This window comes from Ranitomeya imitator, chromosome 4 (assembly GCF_032444005.1).
Source record: "Ranitomeya imitator isolate aRanImi1 chromosome 4, aRanImi1.pri, whole genome shotgun sequence".
In the NCBI taxonomy this organism is placed as follows: domain Eukaryota; kingdom Metazoa; phylum Chordata; class Amphibia; order Anura; family Dendrobatidae; genus Ranitomeya; species Ranitomeya imitator.
Window position 1 is genome coordinate 196449455 of NC_091285.1, and position 21607 is coordinate 196471061.

The 21607-nt window shown below is 43.8% G+C and overlaps 1 protein-coding gene across 3 annotated transcripts in view; it reads right to left on the bottom strand.

Annotated features, from left to right (window-relative positions):
• The window catches only part of HCFC2 (host cell factor C2), a 114199-nt gene that overhangs the window by 81852 nt on the left and 10740 nt on the right, over window positions 1-21607 (bottom strand). For all 3 annotated transcript variants that reach the window (XM_069764225.1, XM_069764226.1, XM_069764227.1), the window contains exon 2: window positions 14397-14545. In XM_069764225.1, the coding sequence (XP_069620326.1) occupies window positions 14397-14545 (149 nt within the window). The remainder of the gene's footprint in view (window positions 1-14396; window positions 14546-21607) is intronic.

Here is a 21607-nt window from a genome sequence, read left to right on the forward strand (position 1 = left end):
GGAATAAAAAGCGATCAAAAAATGTCACGTGCCCGAAAATGTTACCAATAAAAACGTCAACTCGTCCCGCAAAAAACAAGACCTCACATGACTCTGTGGACCAAAATATAGAAAAATTATAGCTCTCAAAATGTGGTAACGCAAAAAATATTTTTTGCAATAAAAAGCGTCTTTCAGTGTGTGACTGCTGCCAATCATAAAAATCCGCTAAAAAACCCGCTATAAAGGTAAATCAAACCCCCCTTCATCACCCCCTTAGTTAGGGAAAAATTAAAAAAATGTATTTATTTCCATTTTCCCATTAGGGCTAGGGTTAGAGTTAGTGCTAGGGTTAGTGCTAGGGTTAGGGTTAGGGCTAGGGTTAGGGCTAGGGTTAGGGCTAGGGCTACAGTTTGGGTTGGGGCTAAAGTTACAGTTAGGGTTTAGATTACATTTACGGTTGGGAATAGGGTTGGGATTAGGGTTAGGGGTGTGTCTGGGTTAGAGGTGTGGTTAGGGTTACTGTTGGGATTAGGGTTAGGGATGTGTTTGGATTAGGGTTTCAGTTATAATTGTGGGGTTTCCACTGTTTAGGCACATCAGGGGCTCTCCAAACGCGACATGGCGTCCGATCTCAATTCCAGCCAATTCTGCGTTGAAAAAGTAAAACAGTGCTTCTTCCCTTCCGAGCTCTCCCGTGTGCCCAAACAGGGGTTTACCCCAACATATGGGGTATCAGCGTACTCAGGACAAATAGGACAACAACTTTTGGGGTCCAATTTCTCCTGTTACCCTTGGGAAAATACAAAACTCGGGGCTAAAAAATAATTTTGGGGGGAAAGATTTTTTTTTTTAATTTTCACGGCTCTGCGTTACAAACTGTAGTGAAACACTTGGGGGTTCAAAGCTATCACAACACATCTAGATGAGTTCCTTAGGGGGTCTAGTTTCCAAAATGGTGTCACTTGTGGGAGGTTTCTACTGTTTAGGTACATTAGGGGCTCTGCAAATGCAATGTGACACCTGCAGACCATTCCATCTAAGTCCTCATTCCAAATGGAGCTCCTTCCCTTCCGAGCCCTCCCATGCGCCCAAACAGTGGTTCCCCCCCACATATGGGGTATCGGCGCACTCAGGACAAATTGGACAACAAATTGTGGGGTCGAATTTCTCCTGTTACCCTCGGGAAAATACAAAACTGGGGGCTAAAAAAATAATTTTTGTGGGAAAAAAATTTTGTTTTATTTTTACGGCTCTGCATTATAAACTTCTGTGAAGCACTTGGTGGGTCAAAGTGCTCACCACAGCTCTAGATAAGTTCCTTAGGGGGTCTACTTTCCAAAATGGTGTCACTTGTGGGGGGTTTCAATGTTTAGGCACATCAGTGGCTCTTCAAACGCAACATGGCGTCCCATCTCAATTCCTGTCAATTTTACATTGAAAAGTCAAACGGCGCTCCTTCCTTTCCGAGCTCTCCCATCCGCCCAAACAGTGGTTTACCCCCACATATGGGCTATCAGCGTACTCAGGACAAATTGTACAACTTTTGGGGTCCAATTTCTTCTCTTACCCTTGGGAAAATAAAAAATTGGGGGCGAAAAGAATTTTTGTGAAAAAATATGATTTTTTATTTTTACGGTTCTACATTATAAACTTCTGTGAAGCACTTGGTGGGTCAAAGTGCTCACCACACCTCTAGATAAGTTCCTTAGGGGGTCTACTTTCCAAAATGGTGTCACTTGTGGGGGGTTTCAATGTTTAGCCACATCAGGGGCTCTCCAAACGAAACATGGCGTCCCATCTCAATTCCAGTCAATTTTGCATTGAAAAGTCAAATGGCACTCCTTCGCTTCCGAGCTCTGCCATGCGCCCAAACAGTGGTTTACCCCCACATGTGGGGTATTGGCATACTCAGGACAAAATGTACAACAATGTTTGGGGTCCATTTTCTCCTGTTACCCTTGGTAAAATAAAACAAATTGGAGCTGAATTAAATTTTTTGTGAAAAAAAGTTAAATGTTCATTTTTATTTAAACATTCAAAAAATTCCTGTGAAGCACCAGAAGGGTTAATAAACTTCTTGAATATGGTTTTGAGCACCTTGAGGGGTGTAGTTTTTAGAATGGTGTCACACTTGGGTATTTTCTATCATATAGACCCCTCAAAATGACTTCAAATGAGATGTGGTCCCTAAAATAAAATGGTGTTGTAGAAATGAGAAATTGCTGGTCAACTTTTAACCCTTATAACTCCCTAACAAAAAAAAAATTTTGGTTCCAAAATTGTGCTGATGTAAAGTAGACATGTGGGAAATGTTACTTATTAAGTATTTTGTGTGACAAATCTCTGTGATTTAATTGCATAAAAATTCAAAGTTGGAAAATTGCGAAATTTTCACAATTTTCGCCAAATCTCCGTTTTTTTCACAAATAAACGCAGGTACTATGAAAGAATTTTTACCATTGTCATGAAGTACAATATGTCACGAGAAAACAATGTCAGAATCACCAGGATCCATTGAAGCGTTCCAGAGTTATAACCTCATAAAGGGACAGTGGTCAGAATTGTAAAAATTGGCCCGGTCATTAACGTGCAAACCACCCTTGGGGGTAAAGGGGTTAAAGGCTCGGGGTCATATGTGGGAGAATACCTAATGGGAGCAGAACGTGAGTGTTACTACATGTGCCTATTGCGAATGGGCAGTAATGTGAATAATGGTAGCGTACCTGCCCAACAATATAGGCCAGGAATGTCGTAGTGACACTGTAGGGTTAAAAAACAATGAACAGCTGTGAGGCAGAATCCTAACACAGCGTGCAGCGCGCAGATTGCCGGTGGTATAACTTACCCAGATCAGAAGATGTGAGCGACGTGGGATGGACGCAGTATCCACTGCTTGTCCGGTGCGCTGGGTCAGTGCTGGCATAATGTGGTATATAAGCGCTGGTCTCAGTTAGCAAAAGACCGCGCGGCCGGAAATGGATATCCGGAAGTGACTCGGAGGAGGGGGCGGAGAGTGATCGGATGGATGTTGTGAGCGACAGAATCAATTACCTGGAACTTTAATTGGGCAATGGTGTGTCCCGCAGTGATGAAATGATGGGGAATAGGCAATAAGATTCTTGCACCTAATGGTCGATTTGTGTTTAGATATGCGGTCTCTTACGGGTTGGGTGGTTTCACCTATGTAACAGAGACCGCATGGACACTTAACCAAATAGATCACAAAAGATGAGTCACATGTGAAATATTCCTTGATGGTATATTGTTTCCCATTTAGGGGATGGTAGAAGCTCTGTCCTTTCTGGACATTATTGCACTGTGTGCATTGTAGGCAGGGGAAGGTGCCGAATTTGGGGTTCATGAGGAAACGTTGTTTTATAGCCTGGCTAGAAGGGCCTATATCTGCCTTGACTAATTTGTCTCGTATATTCCGTGGTCTCCAGAAGCAGGGAAGAAAGGAGGTGTTGAACTCTTTTACATTGGGATGGGCTGTCCCTAGGATGTGCCAATGTCGCCGTATGGTCTTAAGCATTAGGTAAGCCAGGGGGTGATAGCTGTGTACGGATGGAATACGGTCCTTAGCGCCGGTTTTTGAATGAGAGCTATCATCCAGCCCTGAGGTGTCTAGGACATGGGGAGGATATCCCCTCTCCACAAACTTAGAGCGCATTTCTTCTAAGCGTTGTGGTAGTAGGTCCTGTTTAGAGACTATTCTGTTCACCCTTTTGAATTGGGATTTGGGTATAGAGTCCTACATCCTGGTTAAGTGAAAGCTCTGGTAGTGAAGGAGGCTATTCTGGTCCGTAGGTTTTGTAAACAGATCAGTGACCAGCTCGCCCCCATCAGTTTTAAGAACAAGTGTATCTGAGCTGCTGGAAGGCCTCTTGCACGAACGTAATGAACGTTATTACATTCATTACGTTCGTGCAAGAGGCCTTCCAGCAGCTAGCCAGGCTATAAAACAACGTTTCCTCATGAACCCCAAATTCGGCACCTTCCCCTGCCTACAATGCACACAGTGCAATAATGTCCAGAAAGGACAGAGCTTCTACCATCCCCTAAATGGGAAACAATATACCATCAAGGAATATTTCACATGTGACTCATCTTTTGTGATCTATTTGGTTAAGTGTCCATGAAGTCTCTGTTACATAGGTGAAACCACCCAACCCATAAGAGACCGCATATCTAAACACAAATCGACCATTAGGTGCAAGAATCTATTATTGCCTATTCCCCATCATTTCATCACTGCGGGACACACCATTGCCCAATTAAAATTCCAAGTAATTGATTCTGTCGCACCACCCCGACGGGGGTGAGGGGTGGGGGTGATTGCATCAATCTGTTAAAGAAAAAGGAGGCGTACTGGATTCACGAACTCCAGACTCTGGCCCCAAGGGGCCTAAATAGGGAATATGATATTCAATCTCTTTTGCCTTGAAAGATTTGCCCTAATACTTTGCCATAATGTTCCCGGTCTTGTACTTTGTATGCATGATGTATGTATGTTTTGTTTATAATGTTACCTTATGGGTGCCAAAAAGACATTCTTTTGTATTTCCCTTGCAGAATCGTCTATATTAAGATTGTGTATCCACGACTGTCTTCAAGATCACCACCACCCTCTTTCCACCTTCCTCACGTCACTCATAATAGATACACCGGAGTGCACTTTTGTTCTAAGTACTAACTGCTGCCAGGCTTCTGTGCGCATGCTCAGGGGTGGAACGCACACATATCTCTAGTACCACGCACTTTCTTCTCAGTGGAACGCTCACAACATCCACGCCCCCTCCTCCGAGTCACTTCCGGATATCCATTTCCGGCCGCGCGGTCTTTTGCTAACTGAGACCAGCGCTTATATACCACATTATGCCAGCACTGACCCAGCGCACCGGACAAGCAGTGGATACTGCGTCCATCCCACGTCGCTCACATCTTCTGATCTGGGTAAGTTATACCACCGGCAATCTGCGCGCTGCACGCTGTGTTAGGATTCTGCCTCACAGCTGTTCATTGTTTTTTAACCCTACAGTGTCACTACGACATTCCTGGCCTATATTGTTGGGCAGGTACGCTACCATTATTCACATCACTGCCCATTCGCAATAGGCACATGTAGTAACACTCACGTTCTGCTCCCATTAGGTATTCTCCCACATATGACCCCGAGCCTTTAAATATTAGCAAGAGGGTAGGTTCATTTTGTTTTTGTTCTTATTTTCTTTTTCTTATATATCACAGTCTATATCACCCAGGGCATAAGCCTATCTTTACATACTTACCATCATTTGTACCTCTATCACCGCAAGTTATTCTGCCATGCTGCTAATTTTCACTAGGATTGCTCTATAATGATTGTGACCAGTGACGGCTTTTGTATAGTTATCCATAGGTACCGTTATATTGATCCGGCGGCCTGAGAAGCAGGGTGGATACAAATCAATGTTAAAAAAAAAAAAAAAAAATCGGATTTTTTTTATTTAAATCAGATTTTTTCCAATAAACTGCTTCTTGAGGAAAATATTTTACCATCCAAAGTTTCTTCCATCATGAGATAAAGCCGAGTTGTTTAATTCAGTAGAATAAAGGCTGTATATGTGTAACATTCACAATGCCATGCTCTTCCAGAGGTTTCTGTAGGATTAGTGGGCAGTTTCTCTCCTATATTATCACAGACTCTCGCTTTACTTACGCAGTTCTCAAAACTGAATTTGACTCCGCAGAGGTCCCAGCCTCTTCTTCACGGCAAAAATGTTACAACATGAACAGAGTTGAGAAAAATACCTTAATTCTATTGTTCTACAAACCTATGAATACAGAATCAACCCCTTCAGTGCCAAGTCCAAGAAGTTAGACAATATGTTTCTGATTGTTTGGAGTGGAATAGATCTGCACAACACAAGAAGAATGTGAATCTAAGTGTGAGGAGGAGGAAGGGCAAGCAGACAAGAAAATGAAAGTGAAACTTTGAGCACAATACTGCAGCATAGCCACAGACAGACAAGTCTGGATCTGTTTGTGTGTACGATCTGAGGTTTATTACACTCTTTCCTTATAATGGCAGCAGGCCGTAAAAGAGACCCAGTTTGGGAATATTTTAATGAAGCTCCTTCGCCTATCGGTAAGGCAGGCATGCGTGCAAAATGCAAACGATGCAACAAAGAGATGCAAGGCCTGGTGGTGCGAATGAGGCAACATCATGAGAAGTGCGGTGATGAAGATGACCAAAGAAACACTTCTGAACAGGCAGGATCTTCAGGTTGGTAAACATTTTTATTGAATCCTATTTCTAAAGACTGAACTGTCATGTGTGAGAAAAATTATATTTATTATTACTGCATGTTACTGTCATTTGGTACAGTTATGAAGAAAAACAAATATTCCTTTTGGGGCAGGGGCAGTGATGTGTTGTGTACAATAAGCAGAAATTGTATAAACAATAAAATAACAGCATTGACTTTTTTTGTTTAGGGGAATTCATGGATTTTGGAAACTATCCACCTCCAAGATCACCATCATCCTGTTCTACAGTTTCAGAGTTATCCATCCAGGATAGTGCTTCATTAGCAGCAGCATCATCATCAGACACCCACAGCCACATATCACCATCACCCAAAAGGAAGAAAAAAACCTTTACGTCCTGGAACCACCATAGATAGGTTTGTGATAAGAACTAGCAGATTAGAAAAAGAGTTCATTGATGAAAAAATTGCCCAGTTTATTTATGCAACGAACTCTTCTTTCCGTCTGACTGAGAACCCACATTTCATCAATATGGTTCAGTCACTGAGACCAGGATACAGTCCACCCAGCAGAGCTGATGTTGCAGGGAAACTGCTGGATCAAGTGTATGACAGAGAAATGGAGCAATGTGCAACAGCTCTGGAGGGTAAAATTGTTAACCTAAGTATTGATGGGTGGAGTAATGTCCACAATGATCCTATTGTATGTGCTTGTATAACAACAGAAGAAAGTAAAGTCTTCCTTGCACAAACAACTGATACGTCAGAAAATGCACACACAGCAGAATACTTACAAGAAGTGGCAGTAAAAGCTATAACGACATGTGAACAAAAATTCAAATGTCTAGTACGCAGTTTGGTCACTGACAATGCTGCAAACGTATCCAAGATGAGAAGAGATTTAGAAGAGCAGGGAGGGAATACAAAGCTGCTAATAACATATGGTTGCAGTGCTCATTTGCTGCACCTCTTAGCCAAAGACTTAAGTGTTCCAGAAATAAAGGCTAATGTTGTTGAAATTGCTAAATATTTCCGTAATAATCATTTTGCTGCAGCAGCTCTGAAAAGGATGGGTGGAACCAAGCTAACGCTCCCACAAGATGTTACATGGAACTCTGTGGTGGACTGTTTTGAGCAGTATATCAAAAACTGGCCTATTCTGATGACACTTTGTGAAGAAAATCGAGATAAAATAGATGGCACGGTCACGGACAAAATCCTCAACATTGGGCTTAAGAGAAATGTTGAACATATGCTGAGCTTCCTGAAACCCATCTCTCAAGCTTTAAACAAAATACAGAAAAAATAGAATTATTCTTACCGTTAATTCGGTTTCTAGGAGCCTTCCACGACAGCCACCAGGAGGTTGTCTCCATTCCCTAATGGGGGACAGGAAGCACAAGAGGTTAAAAACCCCTCCCACCTCCCATTAACCAGTGACTTACAACTGAACCCATAGCACCGGTTACCTTTAGGTTCTCAGAAAAATATCCAAGAACATCGGGAGGGAATTAATGCTGTCGTGGAAGGCTCCTAGAAACCGAATTAACGGTAAGAATAATTCTATTTTCTCTAGTAGCCTTCCACGACAGCCACCAGGAGGAATGCCAACCAATTCTGTATTTAGGGAGTGTCCACATCTTGAAGAACCTTTCGGCCAAAAGCAAGATCCCGATTGGACCAGAAGTCCAATCTATAATGCTTAGTAAAAGTGTGTAGGGAAGACCATGTTGCTGCCCTGCAAATCTGCTCCGATGAAGCGCCAGCCCTTTCAGCCCAAGAGACAGAAGTAGATCTGGTGGAATGGGCTTTTAGGCCCGCAGGAACAGCAATATTCTGAGTTGAGTATGCTTCAGAAATGGCCTTTTATATCCAGTTGGCAATGGTACTCTTCGCTACCTTCTTGCCTTTGTTTCTGCCAGAAAGATGAACGAAGAGATTTTTGTCAATTCTAAATGATTTAGTATGTTCTAAGTAATATAACACTATACGTCGTACATCCAAAGTATGGAATCTGTGTTCTTCCGGATTTGAAGGATTGTGACAGAACGATGGGAGGACTATATCCTGTGATCGATGAAATGCTGACACTACTTTCGGTAGGAAACAAGGATCTGGACGGAACACAATGGAATCATCTCTTATGGTAAGATAAGGCTCTCTTATTGAAAGGGCTTGTATTTCCCCTACTCTTCTTGCGGTAGTAATTGCAACCAAGAAGGCCGTCTTGTAGGACAGAAGTTGCGAGGAACAAGATGATAATGGCTCAAATGGAGGAGCCATAAGACCTTTTAGGACTATGTTTAAGTCCCACGATGGCACGAAAATTTGTCTTCTTGGACAATGTCTTGATGCTGCGACCATAAACCTCTTTATCCAACGATGACCCGCAAGGTCCCGATCAAAGACGGAACTTAAGGCTGACACTTGAACTTTCAAGGTACTTGGCTTCAGCCCCAACTCTAATCCTTTTTGTAAAAAATCTAATATTTGTGAAATATTAGGATGAAAAGGGTCAGGTTTATGAGGATGACACCACGAGGAGAATCTATTCCAGATTTTGCCATATATGGCATTGGTAATAGGTTTTCTAGATTTCTGTAGAGTAGATATTACCGACTCTGAAAGGCCCCTAGCTCTTAGTACCTGGGCTTCAATAGCCAGGCTGCCAGTTTGAACTTCTGTGGTTCTGGATGATAAAAGGGGCCCTGGCAGAGGAGATCTTCTGATACTTGAAGAAAGACTGGACCGTCCACCTTCAGTTCTTCGATGAGGTGGTACCAGCTCCTCTTCGGCCATGCTGGAGCTACTAAGATAGTCTGGACCTGATCGTCCCGGATCTTCCGGAGGGTCTTCGCAAGTAACGGTATTGGAGGGAACCCGTATGCTAGATGGAACCTCCAAGTATGAGCAAAGGCGTCTACTCCCTGAGACCTGTCCTTGGGGTTTAGGGAGAAGTAGTTCTCGACTTGTGCATTCTGGCTGGACGCTAGAAGGTCTATATCGGGAAGACCCCACCTGTCTGTCAACATTTTGAAAACGTCCGCCTTCAGGCTCCACTCTCCTGGATGCAAGACGTGACGACTTAGGCGATCTGCCTGAACGTTCACTGACCCCTTGAGGTGTATCGCTGAAAGTGAGAGGAGATGTTTCTCTGCCCAGCAAAATATTCTGTCTGATATTGCTCTTAGTTGGTTGAACTTTGGACTCCCCTGGTGTTTTAGATGCGCAACAGTCGTCATATTGTCCGAGTACACTCTGACATGTTGACCTATAATGAGACTGCTGGCTGCCAGAAGGGCCCTCTCCACTGCCAACAGTTCTCTGGAGTTGGAGGAACCGGAGCTTTCTTTCTGATTCCAGAGACCCTGGAATGGAATTTGCGAGACCACTGCTCCCCAACCTTTTTGACTGGCGTCCGTTGTTACTGTAATTAGCGGATCTTGCACCCAGTCGACCCCCTTCAGTAGGTTTGATTGGATCGCCCACCAGGTTAACGAGGCTTTTACCTTCCCTGGAGTGTAAACTCTTCTGTTTAGGGAATTTGGATTCCCGTTCCAGTTTCCTAAGATGTGCGCCTGCAAAACTCTGGAGTGGCTCTGAGCCCACTGGACTGATTGTATACAGGCCGTCATCGAACCCAGAAGAGACATCGCAACCCGTAAGGTCGGAGAACGTTGTTTCCTGAAGTGTGAGACCTTGGAAATTAGATTCATCCGATGTTCCTCTGGTAGGAAGGATTTTTGACCTTCTGAATCCAAGAGGACTCCGAGGAATTTCCTCACCTTTGATGGTGATAGCTGAGACTTTAGATTTGGAATCCAACCCAAAAGCTGTAAGATGTTCAGAGTTTTGGAAATTCTCTGATTGAGAACTTCGGCGGAAGGACCAATTATTAACAGGTCGTCCAAGTATGGTACTATAGCGATGTCTTGGCTCCTGATATGGGCAACTGCTTCCGCCATGACTCTGGAAAACACCCTTGGGGCTGAGGAGATCCCGAAGGGGACAACATTGTACTGGAAATGTAAGATTTTTTGGTTGAATTGGACCGCAAATCTCAGGTATTTCCTGTGCCGAGGATGTATTGGAATATGGAAATAGGCATCCTTGAGGTCTATTGTTGCCATATATGAATGAGGAGCTATTAGAGGGATGGCTGTTTTTACTGATTCCATCTTGAACTTGCGGTAGGTTATGTATTTGTTGAGAGCTTTCATATTTATTATAATACGAGATTGCCCGGAAGGCTTTTTTATCATGAAGATACGGGAATAGTGTCCTTCCCCTTGCTCGTTCACCGGGACTATGGATATAGCTCTTGAGTCTAGCAAGTCCTGTATTCCAGCCATCATCAACTTTTGAGTCTCCCGAGATGACGGGGAGGTGACTCTTAAGATCCTGGGAGGAGGCGCATCGAACTCTATCAGTAGACCCTGTTGGATTACACTCACCACCCAGGGGCTGTTGGAGATATTCTGCCAACTGTGAACGAAGTTCGAAAGCCTCCCCCCTACCGGATCGGAGTCATTGCTTTTCTTGTTGTGTTTGTTGGGGAATAAGGATGTTCTTAGGCTTCCCTTTGGCATAACTCCACCTCCCGGTCTTTCCTTTCCCTTTACCCTGGGAGGGCTGGGGCTGGGAGGGTCGAAAAAACGCTTCCTGGGAGGTCTCTGTTCAGGAAGGGTTTTCTTTCTGTCTGTGGCTTTCTCTAAGATGTCATCTAAGGAGGGCCCAAACACGTAGTCACCCTTAAAGGGAATAGAGCACAGTTTTATTTTTGACGTAACGTCTCCGCTCCACATCTTTAACCAGAGAGCTCTTCTGGCTGAATTTGTCTGGACCAAGGATCTGGCGGCCACCCGGATAGATTCCAGTGAGGCATCTGCAAGGAAACCTGTTGCCCTGTGTAAGATAGGCAAAGAGTCCAGTACCTCCTCTCTTGGGGTACCCTGAGAGATGTGGCTTTCTAACTCTTGTATCCAACGGAAGAGAGAGCGGGCCACGCAGGTGGATGCTATATTGAATCTGAGGGCTGAGGTAGACGTTTCCCAGGATTTTTTGAGAAGGCTCTCAATCTTCCTATCCAAGGGGTCTTTTAATTGGGAGGAATCCTCGAACGGCAGAGCCGTCTTTTTAGCCACTCTAGCCACCTGGACATCAATTTTTGGAATGTCCCATTTTATTAGGTCCTCATCAAGAGGAAACCGATGCTTAAAGTCTGGAGGCGTTGTTAGCCGTTTCTCGGGCAATTCCCATTCATTATTAATCATATTAATTATGCTTTTATGGACGGGGAACCCGGGTTGTTTTTCAGTATGTATGCCGAACAGTTCGTCTTGTATAGACTGAGGAACTGATTCCTCTTTTAGCCCCATAGTGTTCCTCACTGCAGATACCAATTCCTCAATATATTCAGAGGAAAAAAGGTATTTCCTAATTTCCGCAGATTTACGGGGTAACGCATCTTCCCATTTGACAGAGGAAGACGTATAAGACCCCTCAGACTCTGACTCAGAGTACTCCTGGATTTTCCTCTTTTTAGGGAGTGATGGACCAGGTGAGGATGGTGGTGGCGGTGGAGGTGGGGCGAGTGTGGCCTAAGAGGTTTGAACCTCCTGCCTAACCAAGGAGCGAATTTCATCAATCAAAGAAGGGTGTTCCGCTCTGACGATTTTATCCGTGCAAGGTTGGCATAACTTTTTCTCCCAATCTGGTGGCATTTTTACATTACAGGTGGCACATTTGCGCTTGGTAATGTTTTTAGGGCCAGGCTTGACTCCCTGCAATGAGAGAGGAAGCCGTGTAAGAAAAGGTATATTGAATAATGTGCCTTTAAATGGGACCCCCTCTGCCGTACTTACTAGGGCTTGGGGAGCGCTGGGCTCTGCAGCTGCAGGGCAAGACGCATCCATGCTTACAGCAGCTTACCTGAGACGTCTTCGCAGCTTATGTAGAAAATAAGCCTGCACCAGCGCGTGGCAATTAGCCGCCCCTCCCCCTCCGGAGTCCCAGGCAGGCGTGCGAGGATGCAGCGTGCCTCACACGCCGTTCGGTGATCCATCTCTCTGGTCTGTATCGCTCCTGCACAGGAGCGCCGACCCGGAAGTGGAGCGTCACCTGACTTCCGGGTCGCCGAACAGCGCGCGCTGGAGGGGGAAACGCTGGAGAGCTCAGGGAGGCCTCCGGCAGGCACCCCGACCAGCTTTATCCCCGCAAGAGGACGCAGGAGGCCGGGGAATGCGGTCCCAGAATCCCGAGGAGACGGGAGGCACAGCGCAGGAGGAAGCCGCGGGGGGCCCGACCTTAAGTGCCCGGCAAGAAAATTAATACAGGTACTCTGCTTAGAGCCGCCGCAGCAGCGCACCAGGAACCCCTCCATGCCCTATGGGGGACAGGAAAGACACTGGTTAATGGGAGGTGGGAGGGGTTTTTAACCTCTTGTGCTTCCCCCATTAGGGAATGGAGACAACCTCCTGGTGGCTGTCGTGGAAGGCTACTAGAGAAATAGCTGTTTTATTGCGGATGCTGTTGAAATTTGGAAGGAACCGAGTGAACACTTAAAAACAGAACTACACATGGACAGAATTAAATTACAAGCAGTAAACAAACGAATGGGACAAGCACTGACTTCAGCTCATTTTTTGGCAAATATTGTCAATATCCAATATCAGGGTCAAAACCTAAGTGCTGAGGAAGAGGAGTTAGCTATGACATGGGTATCCAGAAATCATCCATCTTTAATGCCAACTATAATAAACTTCAGAGCTAATGGGGAACCATTCAAGAAATCTATGTTTGCTGAAGATATTTTAAGGAAGGTCACACCAGTAAACTGGTGGAAGTCACTTAAGCGCTTGGATTTAGAGACTGTTCAAGTAATGATTTCACTTTTAACAGCAGTAGCTTCTTCTGCAGGCGTTGAAAGAATATTCTCTTCCTTTGGACTCATTCATTCTAAATTGAGAAATCGGTTGGGACCCAATAAAGCAGGAAAGCTTGTTTTTCTTTTCCAGATTATGAATAGGAACAAAGAAGAAGATGATGATGATGAAGATGACGACAAGTGAGCTACAGAGGACAGCAGGGACAGTAGTATTTAAGTTTTTCATGTGTCGGCTGGGCTGACAGTCTAAGTTTCTTATAATATATACATATTTTGTTTAGCCAAATTAGTTAACAAACATGGATGTTTGTTTAAGCAAATAACTTATGCTGTAATGTTATTGTTTCAGTTGAATAAATCTATTTAAATTGTTATTAAGGTCAGGATTATTTTTCTCCTTCCTAAGTACAACAGAACAGTGGTGTCCAAATATGAATGATTAACCCATTAAACTGGGGAGAAAAAAGTAATATAAAAAGTGATTCTAAAAATCTTCATCTACTTGCATGTTAAAGTAGCAAGAACTAGTTTAGGTAGAAACTTTGATTTAAATCACTGATTTAAATCAGGAAAGAAATATATCTTGGTACCGTGTTAGCCAAAATTGATTTAAATCAAGCCTTACTGACTAGTGATTTAAATCGTGATTTAAATCAGTTAGATTTAAATCAAATCCACCCTGTTGAGAAGCCTTGTTTACATTTTGTCAGATGACCTTTATTTTGTATATACCTTGTTTAGATTATACTTTTTTCACTTTATTTATCTAGTACATTGATGAAGGTCTAAAAATTGACCAAAACGTCTACTATTGTATGTACTGTTACCTCATTAAATTTCACCGCATCTACGTCCTGTGTGTGCCAAGTTTCTCTATTCCTCCAACAGAAAAGCAGCTTTCCCTTGTGAGGCGTTTTACAACTGATAGAGGCAGCAGGACAGGTCTGATCACATGACCCTTCACCAGCAGCCATTTTATGGACAAGCTACACTAAGGCTGGGTTCACATGTAGTCCGTTAACGCCGCCATTACTTTCTATGGCTTTCTATGGCGGACGCATCGCTAGCGCACGCCCACAATGGGCGTGCGCTAGCGATGTGCTGTCATTGAGTGACGGACCCTGAGACGCAGGCTGCAGCGTTTCCAGGTCCGTCACTGCTGAGTACACAGGAGAGCTCGGCAGAGTGAGTAAGTGCTCCCGAGTATAGCATTTATTTTGCATGACGCCCCTTATCTATAAATTGCATGAGATACCTCAAGCGAAGGAGCTATATCATACCTGCAACTCATACAAGTCATTGCTGTATCTTCCATATTCAACCATTCCTCCAAAAACCAGAACCCTTGTCCCATCACATACAAACCCATGAGCAGCACAACCCGGCGGTATATCACCTCGCACAGCTGGGAGGAACCATTGATTTGTTGCTGTAAGAAAGCAAAAAAATAAAAACATTGATTAAGACTGACAACCAAAGTCCTCCTATAAAACAAGATGTAAACACGGCGAATGTAGAAATGCTTGTACATCCTAGGCTCGGCTCACGCAGAAATTCTGACTTTCCCATTGTAGAAAAACAGAACTTGTGCAGGAAACATACTCATTACATGATGGAGACAAGCAGTGTCAGACGCACTCCACTCACTGTAGCGGGGTCTCTGTTGGGGTGTCTGAAATTTTACTGTTAATCTTTATTATTGCTGTCAAATTGACCAATAATTGGGCAAAAAAAACAAACAAGTGCCCTTACATAAACAACACATACAAAAGACAGAATATTGACACATAAGATACTGAGAAGTAACTACTTAACATATTAGTGCTAGGTATAATAAAATAACTAGATGGTGGCCCGATTCTAACGCATCGGGTATTCTAGAATATGCATGTCCACATAGTATATTGCCCAGCCACGTAGTATATTGCCCAGCCACGTAGTATATTGCCCACCCACGTATGTCACAGGTTAAAAAAATAAACATATACTCACCTTCCGAGGGAGCCCTTGTAGTCATGTTGCCTGTGTGCAGTGCACTCGGCAGCTTCCGGTCCCATGACCGTGACGTCATGGCAGCTCCTTCTCGTGCAGGACCTGTGATGAGGTCGCGGTCACATGACTAATGTCATGGCAGGTCCTTGTCGCATACCATCCTTGCCACAGGAACCTGCTGCTTGCATGGAGCGGTTACCGGAGCGTCGCGAGGAGCGGGAAAGGCGGTGGAAGGTGAGTATATAATGATTTTTTATTTTTTTTTATTATTTTTAACATTAGATCCTTTTACTATTGATGCTGCATAGGCAGCATCAATAGTAAAAACTTGGTCACACAGTGTTAATAGCGTCGGTAACGGAGTGAGTTACCAGCGGCATAACGCGGTCCATTACCGCTGGCATTAACCCTATGTGAGCGGTGACTGCGGGGAGTATGGAGCGGGCGCCGGGCACTGACTGCAGGGGAACAGGGAGGGACTAATCGGACTGTGGCCGTCGCTGATTGGTCGCGGCAGCCATGACAGGCAGCTGGCGAGACCAATCAGCGACTTGGATTCCATGACAGACAGAGGCCGCGACCAATGAATATCCGTGACAGAAAGAAGGACAGAAAGAAGGACAGACAGAAGGACAGACAGAAAGACAGACAGAAAGACAGACAGAAAGACAGACAGAAAGATGGAAGTGACCCTTAGACAATTATATAGTAGATATTCTACAGCGAGGTCATGAAAACCATATTTGTGTGTTTAAGAGGGCGCAATATTACTCAAAAGTATTTAAGAATTGTTCAGGATGGATGAAAAAACAAGGGAAAAGTGGCAGAAAAAAATGGAAAGAAAAAGTGTCCAAATATTAAGATACACCTTAAACATGACCTTCTAATATGGAGCAGAGTCCAACTAGTCGCCATTTAGGAGGTACACCTGAAAGGGCAGATGATTTTTTTTTTTTTTTTTTTAAACATTTTCACCATGTTCACCAAATGCTAAATTTGACTTGCCATTATGATTCTGGGTCATTACAAGTTCATAGACACCAAACATATATAGGATCTTTTTTTAGTTTAACCCCTTTACCCCCAAGGGTGGTTTGCACGTTAATGACAGGGCCAATTTTTACAATTCTGACCACTGTCCCTTTATGAGGTTATAACTCTGGAACGCTTCAATGGATCCTGGTGATTCTGACATTGTTTTCTCGTGACATATTGTACTTCATGACAATGGTAAAAATTCTTTGATAGTACCTGCGTTTATTTGTGAAAAAAACGGAAATTTGGCGAAAATTATGAAAATTTCGCAATTTTCCAACTTTGAATTTTTATGCAATTAAATCAGAGATATGTCACACAAAATACTTAATAAGTAACATTTCCCACATGTCTACTTTACATCAGCACAATTTTGGAACCAAATTTTTTTTTTTGTTAGGGAGTTATAAGGGTTAAAAGTTGACCAGCAATTTCTCATTTCTACAACACCATTTTATTTTAGGGACCACATCTCATTTGTAGTCATTTTGAGGGGTCTATATGATAGAAAATACCCAAGTGTGACACCATTCTAAAAACTACACCCCTCAAGGTGCTCAAAACCATATTCAAGAAGTTTATTAACCCTTCTGGTGCTTCACAGGAATTTTTTGAATGTTTAAATAAAAATGAACATTTAACTTTTTTTCACAAAAAATTTAATTCAGCTCCAATTTGTTTTATTTTACCAAGGGTAACAGGAGAAAATGGACCCCAAACATTGTTGTACAATTTGTCCTGAGTATGCCAATACCCCACATGTGGGGGTAAACCACTGTTTGGGCGCATGGCAGAGCTCGGAAGCGAAGGAGTGCCATTTGACTTTTCAATGCAAAATTGACTGGAATTGAGATGGGACGCCATGTTTCGTTTGGAGAGCCCCTGATGTGGCTAAACATTGAAACCCCCCACAAGTGACACCATTTTGGAAAGTAGACCCCCTAAGGAACTTATCTAGAGGTGTGGTGAGCACTTTGACCCACCAAGTGCTTCACAGAAGTTTATAATGTAGAACCGTAAAAATAAAAAATCATATTTTTTCACAAAAATTATCTTTTCGCCCCCAATTTTTTATTTTCCCAAGGGTAAGAGAAGAAATTGGACCCCACAAGTTGTTGTACAATTTGTCCTGAGTACGCTGATACCCCATATGTGGGGGTAAACCACTGTTTGGGCGGATGGGAGAGCTCAGAAGGGAAGGAGTGCCATTTGAATGCAGACTTAGATGGAATGGTCTGCAGGTGTCACATTGCGTTTGCAGAGCCCCTAATGTACCTAAACAGTAGAAACCCCCCACAAGTGACACCATTTTGGAAAGTAGACCCCCTTAGGAACTTATCTAGATGTGTGCTGAGCGCTTTGACCCACCAAGGGCTTCACAGAAGTTTATAATGGAGAGCCGTAAAAATAAAACAAAAATTTTTTCCCACAAAATTATTTTTTAGCCCCCAGTTTTGCATTTTCCCGAGGGTAACAGGAGAAATTCGACCCCACAATTTGTTGTCCAATTTGTCCTGAGTGCGCCGATACCCCATATGTGAGGGGGAAACCACTGTTTGGGCGCATGGGAGGGCTCGGAAGGGAAGGAGCTCCATTTGGAATGCAGACTTAGATGGAATGGTCTGCAGGTGTCACATTGCATTTGCAGAGCCCCTAATGTACCTAAACAGTAGAAACCCCCCACAAGTGACCCCATATTGGAAACTAGACCCCCCAGGGAACTAATCTAGATGTGTTGTGAGAACTTTGAACCCCCAAGTGTTTCACTACAGTTTATAACGCAGAGCCGTGAAAATAAAAAATCTTTTTTTTCCCACAAAAAATATGTTTTAGCCCCGAGTTTTGTATTTTCCCAAGGGTAACAGGAGAAATTGGACCCCAAAAGTTGTTGTCCTATTTGTCCTGAGTACGCTGATACCCCATATGTTGGGGTAAACCCCTGTTTGGGCACACGGGAGAGCTCGGAAGGGAAGAAGCACTGTTTTACTTTTTCAACGCAGAATTGGCTGGAATTGAGATCGGACGCCATGTCGCGTTTGGAGAGCCCCTGATGTGCCTAAACAGTGGAAACCCCACAATTATAACTGAAACCCTAATCCAAACACATCCCTAACCCTAATCCCAACAGTAACCCTAACCACACCTCTAACCCAGACACACCCCTAACCCTAATCCCAACCCTATTCCCAACCGTAAATGTAATCTAAACCCTAACTGTAACTTTAGCCCCAACCAAAACTGTAGCCCTAGCCCTAACCCTAATCCTAGCCCTAACCCTAGCCCTAACCCTAACCCTAGCCCTAACCCTAGCCCTAATGGGAAAACGGAAATAAATACATTTTTTTAATTTTTCCCTAACTAAGGGGGTGATGAAGGGGGGTTTGATTTACTTTTATAGCGGGTTTTTTAGTGGATTTTTATGATTGGCAGCCGTCACACACTGAAAGACGCTTTTTATTGCAAAAAATATTTTTTGCGTTACCACATTTTGAGAGCTATAATTTTTCTATATTTTGGTCCACAGAGTCATGTGAGGTCTTGTTTTTTGCGGGACGAGTTGACGTTTTTATTGGTAACATTTTCGGGCACGTGACATTTTTTGATCGCTTTTTATTCCGATTTTTGTGAGGCAGAATGACCAAAAACCAGCTATTCATGAATTTCTTTTGGGGGAGGCGTTTATACCGTTCCGCGTTTGGTAAAATTGATGAAGCAGTTTTATTCCTCGGGTCAGTACGATTACAGCGACACCTCATTTATATCATTTTTTTATGTTTTAGCGCTTTTATACGATAAAAACTATTTTATAGAAAAAATAATTATTTTGGCATCGCTTTATTCTCAGGACTATAACTTTTTTATTTTTTTGCTGATGATGCTGTATGGCGGCTCGTTTTTTGCGGGACAAGATGACGTTTTCAGCGGTACCATGGTTATTTATATCTGTCTTTTTGATCGCGTGTTATTCCACTTTTTGTTCGGCGGTATGATAATAAAGCGTTGTTTTTTGCCTCTTTTTTTTTTCTTACGGTGTTTACTGAAGGGGTTAACTAGTGGGCCAGTTTTATAGGTCGGGCCGTTACGGACGCAGCGATACTAAATATGTGTACTTTTATTGTTTTTTTTTTTATTTATTTAGATAAAGAAATGTATTTATGGGAATAATATTTTTTTTTTTTTCATTATTTTGGAATATTTTTTTTTTTTTTTTTACACATTTGAAATTTTTTTTTTTTACTTTTTTACTTTGTCCCAGGGGGGGACATCACAGATTAGTGATCTGACAGTTTGCACAGCACTCTGTCAGATCACTGATCTGACTTGCAGCGCTGCAGCCTTCACAGTGCCTGCTCTAAGCAGGCTCTGTGAAGCCACCTCCCTCCCTGCAGGACCCGGATCTGCGGCCATCTTGGATCCGGGGCTCGAGCAGGGAGGGAGGGAGGTAAGACCCTCGCAGCAACGCGATCACATCGCGTTGCTGCGGGGGGCTCAGGGAAGCCCGCAGGGAGCCCCCTCCCTGCGCGGTGCTTCCCTGCACCGCCGGCACATCGCGATCATCTTTGATCGCGGTGTGCCAGGGGTTAATGTGCCGGGGGCGGTCCGTGACCGCTCCTGGCACGTAGTGCCGGATGTCAGCTGCGATAGGCAGCTAACACCCGGCCGCAATCGGCCGCGCTCCCCCCGTGAGCGCCGCCGATCGCGCTGGAAGTACTATCCCGTCCATGGTCATAGGGGCCCACCCCACATGGACGGGATAGTACGTCCGATGTCAGAAAGGGGTTAAGTGGTGAAAGAGAAATCCAAAATTAAAAAAATAAATAAATAAAAAGGGGCCATTTTCTGAGACCCGTAGCGTCTACATTTTTTGTGATCTGGGGTCGGGTGAGGGCTTATTTTTTGCGTGCCAAGTAGTGATGAGCGAGTGTACTCGTTGCTCGGGTGGTCTCCGAGTATTTGTAACTGCTCAGAGATTTAGTTTTCATCATGGCAGCTAAATGATTTACAGCTATTAGCCAGCTTGATTACATGCGGCGATTCCCTAGCAACCAGGCAACCCCCACATGTACTCAGCCTGGCTAGTAGCTGCAAATCATTCAGCTGCTGCGATGAAAACTAAATCTCCGAGCAGTCAAATACTCGGAGGTCACCCGAGCAACGAGTACACTCGCTCATAACTAGTGCCGAGCTGACGTTTTTATTGATATCATTTTGGTGCAGATACGTTCCTTTGTTCGCCCGTTATTGCATTTTAATGCAATGTTGCGGCAACCAAAAAAAAAAAAAAACGTAATTCTAGCATTTTGTCTTTTGTTTCTCACTATGCCGTCATTAGCTATCAGGTAATTTTTTTTTATTCATAGATTAGATGATTCTGAATGTGGCGATACCAAATTCCTGTATGTGTTTTTTTTTATTGTTCAATTTTGAATGGTGCGAAGGGGGGGGGGGTAGTGATTTAAACCTTTATATTTTTATTTTTTTAATAACATTTTTTTTTCCACTTTCGGCATGCTTCAATAGTCTCCATGGGAGACTAGGAGCTGCTATAACCCGATGATCAGATCACCTGTATGTAGCAGAATACCTCACTTGCTATGAGCACCGACCACCGGGCGGCGCCCACGGCAAGCCAGCAGTATTAACCATAGAGGTCTCCAGGAGACCTCTGGTTGTCATGCCAGCCCATCGGCGACCTGCAATCACGTGACGAGGTCACCGATGGGCAGATAACGATTCCACACACGGCTGTTCCAGACACATGTCCTCTGTTCAACACATGGCTTGATGTCACCTGATAGAAGTGAGATAAAACGTCCCCCCAGCCATAACCCCACTAGCCACTACTACAGGGCAAGCGGGAAGAGCGAAGCTAAGGCCAGATCACACTTGTGAGTTCAATTCGAGAAACTCGCACGAGTCTCTCGCATCAATACCCGGCACTGCCGCTGGCGGTTCAGACTGGAACGTTCAGCTGCATAGAAATACATGCAGCCGCACACTCTGGTCTCGAGTGCTGGGTATTGATGCGAGTTTCTCGATTTCACTCGCAAGTGTGACATGGGCCCAAGTGCCAGTATTGGCACATCTTAGATATGCGCCTTTTCAGGGGCGGCTGAGGGATGATGTTTTTAGGTGAGGGGGGGGGGCCAATATCCATGGCCCCTTCCTGGGTTGTTAACCCCTTCATGACCCAGCCTATTTTGACCTTAAAGACCTGGCCGTTTTTTGCAATTCTGACCAGTGTCCCTTTATGAGGTAATAACTCAGGAACGCTTCAACGGATCCTAGCGGTTCTGAGATTGTTTTTTCATGACATATTGGGCTTCATGTTAGTGGTAAATTTAGGTCAATAAATTCTGCGTTTATTTGTGATAACGGAAATTTGGCGAAAATTTCGCAATTTTCACATTTTGAATTTTTATTCTGTTAAACCAGAGAGTTATGTGACACAAAATAGTTAATA